The sequence below is a fragment of the Gambusia affinis genome, linkage group LG04 (assembly GCF_019740435.1).
Source record: "Gambusia affinis linkage group LG04, SWU_Gaff_1.0, whole genome shotgun sequence".
NCBI lineage: Eukaryota > Metazoa > Chordata > Actinopteri > Cyprinodontiformes > Poeciliidae > Gambusia > Gambusia affinis.
The window spans coordinates 20875674-20885337 of NC_057871.1; the positions used below are offsets into that span (position 1 = coordinate 20875674).

Consider the following 9664-nt stretch of genomic DNA (forward strand, 5'->3'; position numbering starts at 1 on the left):
AGTTAGGTTTATATCAAAGTAGTGTTGCTGCAATCTAAAGTTTCAAGTTGTCTACTGCAGGTGTAAAATATGCAGACATCAATTAAATGGCTTTGGATTACAATGATCCACATGATGAACTAAAACAACCTAATTCACCCAGCAGAGCTGAGCTCCAGCTATAATACTACACTTAAAAAATTTGCACATTAATTGTGATGGATGCAATTTTACTTTAAACAGTAAAATTATTCAAATTATTGTAGCCCGAAGATGTTGCTGAATTCCAGTTGCCAACTAAATTAGCTCTAACACAACTAATGCACAAGTTCATTTTCTACAGCTGCTGTAAGTAAAGTATAACATTTTTTGTTTTTTTGCATATTTGTTAAATCTGCCATATGTCCTGTCACCATAATATAAGACAGATAATGTGTGGAAAAACAATCTAGCTCCTCTGTTTCTTCTTGTAGACCTGCTACCATCTGCAGCAATTCACCACCCCCAGTCACACACAACCAATCAGAGCAAGGAGGAGGGTCTTAGCGCTGTCAAACACACTCAGGTACGTACTGCTCTCTACTATGCCACAGACTAGTCAAAATGGCCACCGATGACGGCGGATGAACAGTTTTCCTAGAAGTTTGTTCTCTGCCGTTAACTCAGCTGCAGTAAACCAGAAATCTTGAGCTTTTATACCCACATGCATCACAAAGGCAAGCTACCTTCTTTAAATAACATGAAGGGCAAATTATTCTTAAAGCTATGGAGCATAATTCAAAATTTGCATTTCCAAATTATAAAGACTGAAAAGTAATGAAAAACATACTTCTCAAACACACACACATAAAATAAACACTTAAAGGCCATGTCACTCTAAAGAGGAAATCCACGACCATAAATGGATAACATTGTCCTCTGGAACAACAAGCTGACTGTCCACTGTTGTAGCGACAGCTACTATTATGAAGATAAATCTCAAAAAGGCCTTTTCTAATTTTAATATGCCAAGTTTTCTGCATTGACGAAAGTTTAGAGAGGAAGTGCTTTACTTTAGGTTGTAAAATTTAAGACGTGCTTTAAGTTTTTGCAGAAAACACTTTTTTAAAATAAAAGTTGTTAAACTGAGGCATGTATTTCAGAATCCACTAGTCTCTTCTACTTTTAAACATCTGTAACATCTTTTCCTGTCAACTTTTTTAAGGACTTACTCTCTCGTACTTTTAGTTACTAACCTAGAAGTTTGTTCTCATGAAAAATATTAAAAATTGTGGAAATTTAGTCATACATGGACTGATGAGGATGCCTCAGGAAACCATCAGTTACACAAAACAAGTGTGACAAGACTCATTTCAGTGCCTAGTGGTAAAAATAAAATGCAAAGCAGAAACAGCAACAGGGAAACAGGATACCAGAGGATTCAGTAGCACTGACAAACACCACCATATGTCCCTTGGCTAAATAATTCAAACAGAAGCACAGTGTGGCACAGTGTGCATCAATCAGATTAGTCTGTCCTGGTTCTGTTAGCAACATGTGGTTGGGACAGTCTATTGGGTGTTAACAGGACATACCCCTACAATCTCACTAAATCCTCACTGTAAGCCAATTTCCTTAGTGGACTATTTTCCACAAAAACAAGTGAATTTTGGTCTATTCAGATTTCCTGAAGGTCTCGATAAAATCTGGTTTAACCAACTGTGAAAAGCCCAACAAAGAAGGGTCAGGTCACTGAGAATAGTCTTAAAAGTTATGGATTAATGTAATTAACAATTGTTAATTGCATGACAATAGTAATTAATCGTCATGTGAGATTAATTATAATCTGCAGGTAAAAACAACAAATGTGAGTTGCTGTATTTGTACATTTCACTCGGTATGAATCAAGCCCCTTTATTTTAAAGAAAAGAGTCTTTTACTAAAACATTTTTTTACATAATAGACATCGGATTGCTAAAATGTACATAAAGAGCACCTGACCTTTTGCCACACATCCGTTCATCACCCAACAAAGTCTAGACAACCAATGAATCTAAAAATAAACCCTCTCAGGGAGGCTGCAGCAGTCGTCATGCCAACCCTATCATCATGATGTCAGAGCGGCCATCGGGCTCCGCAGTCTGCTCGCCTTCAGCGTAAACTGCTTAGAGCGGCAAGGAACAGTAGGGTAATTGGCTTGATGGCATTTGACATCAATGACTTCAAAATTAAGCACTTATCCTGGAGGTGAGAGATCAGAAAAGAGCCCAAAACGAAACATGGGATTTTGTTTTTTATTTCAAACTAAATCAGCTAAGGCTTAATTAAAAAATGTGAGGGAAGCTTGTTTTAGTAAGCAGTTTTAGAGCAAATCTTTCTTAAAAAAAAACAGCAACATGATAAACTTAAATTAAATCATTATTTAGTGAGGATACCAGCTGAAGACGACAATCAGATATTTGTGATCCGTGTGCTGGTGCTAAGCTTCATCCTGTAGTTAATCAGTTAATTATTAGGTTCAATTAATTAAGCCACTTAGAAGAGTTTTTAAGCAAATATTGTGTGTTTAAGTTCATTAAGTAGGATCTCAGTTTCCTTTAAGGTGAGACTTTGACTAGGTCATCCCAAAATCTTTCACTAATCAGCTCATTGTCCTGCTGCATAACGCAAGCCAGCTGAAGATTGAACCGGACCCTGAGCAAATGTTTTTAGTGAATCAAGTAGGAATGATTTATCCAGCTCTGCAGTAAAAGGCTTTGAGAGAAAATATGATCTGAAAATAAAAATATCTGAATGTTTGACAAAAGATCTTAATATCCTGAGACCTCATCTGCCTCACATCACACAACATGTAGAAAACGAGCAGTACTCACAGAAATATTTGAAGGTCTCTTCGATCTGTTCATAAGTGAGTCCCAGTACCACCTCTGGTGGCACCAGAGGGGTGTGCAGCCAGTCGTCACTGTCATATCCGAACACGGTGTCTGCTCTGAGGGTGTATTTGGGCTGACGTTCTGACAGCAGACTCACTATCTCCAGCTCCGGCAGGTTTGAGCAAAGGTCTGAGTGTGCCGAGGGTTTGGGGGATTCATGAATGTGCAGGTTCAGGAATGAGGGAAGAAGAAAAAGAAAGCAACATTAAACTTAACAACTGAGTTGATGTGTGAGCCATGCAGCTGCACTGCCCTCTAGTGGCTAACGTATAGATTTATTGCGCTCCATTGTTATTGTTTGTAGAGTTATGGTTTGAGGTTTGGAAGTGAGAAATGATGTTCTGTTTTGCAAATGTTGCATCTTTTTGTCCTGGCAGTCCACATGGTTCTTAGCTTTCTGTGCAGAATGAGAAAATGCATATTGTTTTGTTTGTCACTTCATTCCAGTATCAGCAGAAAAGAGTGAAGGATGTTGAATCAGTGTCAACATTAAAAATTGCCTTGCATGTAAAGTTAAGGTTACCTTACCAGAGACAAAAAAAGTTTTAATACATCATTTAATCTGGATTGATGGACTGGAGAAAATTCAGAACATTCAAGAGTATACAACAAGCCCCAGGATCTTCTTTTAAAAGTGTAACCAACCCCAAATCAACTTCTAAATAAGTTATTTTGGGCTCGATCTTTATGTTTCTGTAGGAATTTCGACATTTTTGTGTAAGTTTGTTTAGTCCCGCATCATGCTGTGTAAAAACCAACCTAAAGAGTGCTGGCTTCCAGAGGTTGACCGCTGCCTAAGCAGTTGAATTTTCCTACTAGTTTTAAACAGAATGGCTTTTCATCACACAGCCCAACATTCTGGTACAAAATAATCTCACTCTCATTCAGATTATGAGGATGATCATATCCACGAGTTACTTCTCATCAAAGACACTTGACTTACAGTGAAACCAGAAAAACACAACAATGAATGAAGTCATGAAAGTGTTGATAAACTTCAAGAACTGAGACAAGAATGAATCAATATCTGATGTTTTTGTTCACCTCCAGAATTTTAGAGTGAACTGAAGAAGCTATGAAGGATCACACTGCAAGTATTGACTTTTGGCATAAATTTGACATATATTCACCAATTGCAGCCTTTAAAAGTATTAATTTCTTCTTAGGTATCCCGTAAAGCAGGGGTGGGCAATTAATTTCTTCAGGGGGCCGCATGAAAAATATGAAATATGTTGGAGGGCCGATCCAGCAATGACTCAAATTTAATCTTGACTCATTATTCATTTTCTCATACCTCTTGTTGTAATAAAATATTTAAATCATATTCTTTTGTTAAGAAGAATATTCAGTAAAAATTAATAAAAATAAAAAAACAATTTGTGGTTTGGCTGAAGTGAGAATTAACAAATTAATAGTTAAAAAAAATATCGTCATCACATCTGAATTTATTTTTAACTTTTTAATCTCTCCACAATTGAAATGGTGTGTGTTATATTAATCAACTGATCAACTGCATATATGAGCAATAAATGGTTTTAAGTGTTGGAAAAAGCCTGACGAACAGATGAGCAGCTGGGCAGTGTCCCGTATGTCACAGCTCTCATCCAAAGCCAGGGAAAAATACCGGTACTCAAAATCATTCACGCTGTCTTTCAGTTGCAGCACCAGGTTCGTCGCGATGTCCTCCATCCTTCTCGTTACGTTTGCGGCGGGAGAGGAGATGTTCTCAAAAGCGTCTTTTTCTCAGGACATATTAGCACTGCTTAATATACTCTCCGTCAGAGAAAGGTTTGCTCTTCCTAGCAATCTTAGGGATATGACAAAACTTGCCTTGTCTGCAGCTCCTCTAGATGCCAGGCGTGTTGTAAATAGTGTTTGTTGAGCTTGCAACTTGGCTACGATTACAGAAGACTCTGTGAAGCGCTCTTTCTATTAAAAGTTCTTGTCTCTCTTCTGTGCGTAGTGACGGTGGATATTATATTCCTTTAACACAGCCACCTGCGCACCACAAACTAAACACACGGCCTTGCCTTTGACTTCAATAAAGAAATATTTCGCTGTCCATGCCTTGTTAAAAATGCAGAATTCGGAATCAACTTTTCTTTTTTTACCGTGAGATGACATTTTGTGGGGATCGTGTATTCGGCTGCTAGCATCACTTGTTGTTGCTGTGCGTTAGCATTTATGTACGTGCATTCATAAACGGTGCGTCAAGCCCTTTCAAAATAAAAGACAGCTGTGTCGCATGCACTCGAAAATACGGTGTTTTGTTTTGACTGGGGGGGGGGGGGACGCGGGCCGGACAGGGATGCCCAACGGGCCATATCTGGCCCGCGGGCCTTAAAATGCCCAGGTCTGCCGTAAAGGCAAGTACAAAAACCTAAACATACAAATGTTTGGCCATTACTGCCTTTTAAAATAAAACGGTGCACCTGTTATAGTGGACGCATCGTGGTGGGACTGCTGCGCCGAGTCACAGACGTTCCTGGGTGTAGAATGCTGCGGAGGCTGGGCGTCACCATCCAGGGCGCCCGGTGCCTCCCTCTGCCCCTCATTGGGGTAGAGGGTTGACTGGGAGTCCAGATGGGCCTGTGGATGCCAGGAGGGAGGAGAAAGACGAGCCAGAGGAGGCGAGGAAGGAGAGGACGCAGGGTGGGACAGCTTGCCTCGGGGTGGAGGGTTCAGGGTGAACAGGAGCTTAAAGCCGGGCGCCCTGTTGGTGGCTTAGGGGCCAAACAGAGACATGAAGGTCATTGGAGTCTCTGTGAACCTGCAGGTGAAGCCTAAGCAGGAAAGCACAGGAGAAGAAAGAGACAAAACAAAGACGAGTGATTACAACAATGCATGAATGTAGATACTTCCACTTTTGAGAACAAACGTTCTAGCTTCAATTTTGCACAATGTCAAACAAAAAGGAAGAAAAAAAAAAATCAAACACTCGTTAAACATGAAGACCCAACAGCCTGTATTACAGAAAATAGACCACTGGCAGAAGTATATACTGTCTTTTATTTGCTTTCAATTTAAACCATTTAATAAATTCACTAAAAGAGAAAAACCAAAGTGTGATACACGTCAGCAGTCACAACAGTTGAGCTGATAAATTGCTTTCTTCTCCTTTCTTACAGCTCATTCTAACATTTCATAGTAAAATAATCAAACAGCATTAACAATGATTATAGTAAAAGAAAACTTGGTTCCACAAATGTTTGAAGTTGCACATACCACAGTTTTAAACAGTATTATGTTGGGGTTTTTTTTTCTTGCGTTAGCCTCGATTGTTAGTATATTTATATTACAAGCCAAAAATGTACTGACAGGTCTGACTAAAAGTTGAATTCCAGATGACTCTCTGATTCATCTGGAGAGAAATTACTGTATTTCAGTTCTTATAAAAACACAATTCAGTTAGAGAAAGAAACAAAGAGTTTGAGCTGGTTTGCTTGGGACCCGAGGTTTAAACCAGGTATTTATGATGCAGGTTTCAAACAATGGGCAGATAAAGGTGCCACAGCAATGTGTACATTGACTGAAAAGGGCAATCTGTTGAGCTTTAATAGCTTAAAGGGAAAATATGGACTGGAGGACCAAGACCAGTATAGATATCTGCAAATAAAAGATTATTATGAGAAAGAGATAAAAACCAATGTAAGTGAAATAATAGAGATATTTCATAAGGCCTATGAGGGGAATAAATTGCGGGTTATTTCAGCACTATACCAGGGACTGATGGCAGGCAGGAAGACATCTACTATGTACATCAAAGAAAAATGGGAGGACGAATTGAAGGAGCACATAAGCGAGGAGGAATGGTTTAAAATTTGTAAAATGCAGTGCATGGCCACCTGCTCCCGTGTGTGGAGGGAATTTAATTGGAAAAACATGATTAGATTTTTTATAACACCAAAGATCAAGTCCGGGATGGTATCCAGTTCACAGCCATGCTGGAGACTCTGTGGCCAGACTGATGTAGGCCACACACACATATTCTGGTCTTGTCAAAAGCTAACCACATACTGGCATAATGTTAGCCTTATCTTGAAAAACATATTGGGATACAGAATACCCAGATCATGTAAAACACTCTACCTGGGTTGCCTCACACACGATGTAATTCAAAAGGACGATGAATATCTGTTGAAAATATTACTTTCTGCATCAAGGAAAACCATCACAAAATTATGGTATAGACAAGACCCTCCTGCAGTGGAGGAGTGGCTGAGCATCGTGGAAGAGATTTTCATAATGGAGAAAATCACACATAGACTAAGACTGCAGGAGGACAAGTTTGATGTTAAATGGGAAAAATGGAGCGACTACAGACGCAAGGAGAATGCCACTCTTGTACCCAGCTAAATATGGACACGGTTGACCAACATTGTGTATGAAGTTGAATGTATTGATGCCTCTCCACTGTATGTGTTCAGAAATGTTCAATAAAAAATAAGTATAAAAAAAAAAAAAACACAATTCAGAATAACTGAATATAACTTGTTCTTTATTTCTGTTATTTTTTCTATTATATTTCTCATGAGATATGAACTGTAACCAACTATAACTTATTCAACTTGCATCAGGCATAAAAAAAAAAAAACACGTTCTTGTTGCGATTCTGATCCACGCCACTCCGGATATTTATGTAACTTTTATTAATATGAGGCATCGTTTTAATAATAAAACAAGTGTTTTCACTTTGAGTGAATAGAAAATGTGTGTTTTTACGCCAATGTTTCCTTACTGTGTCCTTTACTGTTAAAGGTCTGAGTTTTAGGGTCACAAAGATAGAGTTACAACAGCCTGGAGCCACAGAGATCAGGTTCTTCAGCAGAACATTTCACCACTATAAACACAATGCCAAGCCAGAGGAACAAGAATTATACACAAAACATTTGCAGCCTGCAGCAGCAGCCATTGTTACAAGAGTCAAGATCTCCTCTGAGGGTCCAAAACTGAAGCCAAAGCCTTTGGCAACAAGGATTTTAAGATATTAATTAGATTTTTTGTTTGTTTGTTTTTTAAAAAGGCTTTGAAAATGCTTTTGCATTTTTTAAACCGTGGAGCTTTCACTCAAACTTTTTCTCCCACCGATGCATTAAGAAACCGTGCTCACCTTTCGGACCCCTCTGTTCTCACCCAGTTTAAACAGCTGAGAACTCAGCTGTGTTTTATTATTAAAACGATGCCTCATATTAACCAAAGTTACATAAAGGCTTGACGCTTTGCCCAGGCTGGTAACAAAAGGACACTTGATAGCTCGACCCAGTTATTGCAGTCAATAAAACATGCTGACCAGAGGGTAAAGGCCTAATTACAGCAGCTGCCGCAGGGCTACCAGGGTACATACAGACACATGCATAGGCACATGACATGCAGCTATCAAGATTCATTTTAGCTGTATTTAATTCCCCACTATCTCTACATATCAGTATCAGTGCAGAGGCTCTTTTTGCTTCGTCACTCCAGGCCTCCGTCTTAAATACTTTCAATCAGCTGAGTGTTCCTGCTTGTGGCCAACACGTCCCCATTAATCCTGTCTCCCCCAAGCGAGGTCTGACAACTGACACCACACAGATTTAGGCTCTTACATCACTCTGGTCTTTCTGTATGGTAGTCTGGAAAGACTGTGGGTAAATAACCTCCAAATTCATATCATGTGATTAACCCCAAAAGTTCAAAATCCTTTCAGGTCAGCAGCACAAAGTCAGCTTTGATTTAGTGGTTGGTAACCATTGAGGACGATTCAATAAAAATGAGAAGTTAAAACTATCAGTCCCTTAAGAGTGTGAAGAAGGGATATGCCACAAAAAAGCACAAAAATCTTACCAAGTATTTTTGGTTTAGTTTCTAGATCCAGTATCTTAATGCACCTGAAGTATGATAAAACTAACAACTGAAAAGTTACCAGTAAGTTAATACACTTGAAATAAGACACAACTAAGATGTTTATACTAGAAACAAGACAAAAAATACACAAAATTGTATGTGTTTTCAATATATGTTATTAGACATTTAGCGATTCTTTGCAATCCTGCTTTTTTTTTTTTTTTTTGCCCTTCTAGGCAGGACACCAGAAGAAAAAGTCAGTGGAGTAATCATCTAGGACACAGAAAATAAAAAAAGCTCCGGAGAAGATAGGTGCAGCAGCCTCAAAAGGTGGAAATTTAAAATGCCAACAGGAAATGTCAAAAGCATATCCCTCAACAAGGCTTTAATTTTGTTACATAATGTTAATTAATGAATATGTTGTAGGATGGAGTGGTTCATGGAGCTGGTCTTAAGTCACATCAGAGCTGAACCTGTGAAACACAAGCAGCAAAGCCTGCCGCTGACCTTGGAGAGCGGACCGGAGCAGCGGCGCTGCCGAGCTCTGCACTGGTTCTCTGAGCAAACAATGCCCTTCCAGGAGGGTGTGTACGTGAGCCCAGGCACACAGACAGAGACGCAGCCATGTGGGGGAGGGAGGCCAGGACGCATGCATTCAAGCACTGTCGGGTGCTATTAAGGACTTTTTAATTCACCGTTCTCACTGGAAATTCACAAAGTCTACATGCTGAGAAATCAATTTACGTCTACCTCTTCGAGACAGAAAGGTCATCAAAGTCTGGCAGCAACAGAAGGTGATTCATCTTAAAACTAAATCCAAATTATCTTCAGTTTGTGAAAAACTGAGGTGGTTTATGCTAATCTTCAGAGTACTAAAACCTATAAATGTTAATTTTATTTCTGTATTTCAACATTTAACTTCATATAAATAAGTAAATTAGCAAACTCAG

At 39.1% G+C, this 9664-nt stretch overlaps 1 protein-coding gene across 1 annotated transcript in view; it reads right to left on the reverse strand.

Annotated features, from left to right (window-relative positions):
* hap1 (huntingtin associated protein 1) overlaps positions 1-9365 on the reverse strand; it is a 28074-nt gene extending 18709 nt beyond the window's left edge. The window contains exons 1-4 of the mRNA XM_044113750.1: positions 9222-9365; positions 5662-5674; positions 5324-5614; positions 2832-3020 (exon numbers count right to left, since the gene is read on the reverse strand). Of these exons, the coding sequence (XP_043969685.1) occupies positions 2832-3020; positions 5324-5614; positions 5662-5674; positions 9222-9365 (637 nt within the window). The remainder of the gene's footprint in view (positions 1-2831; positions 3021-5323; positions 5615-5661; positions 5675-9221) is intronic.
* Positions 9366-9664: the final 299 nt, after the last annotated feature.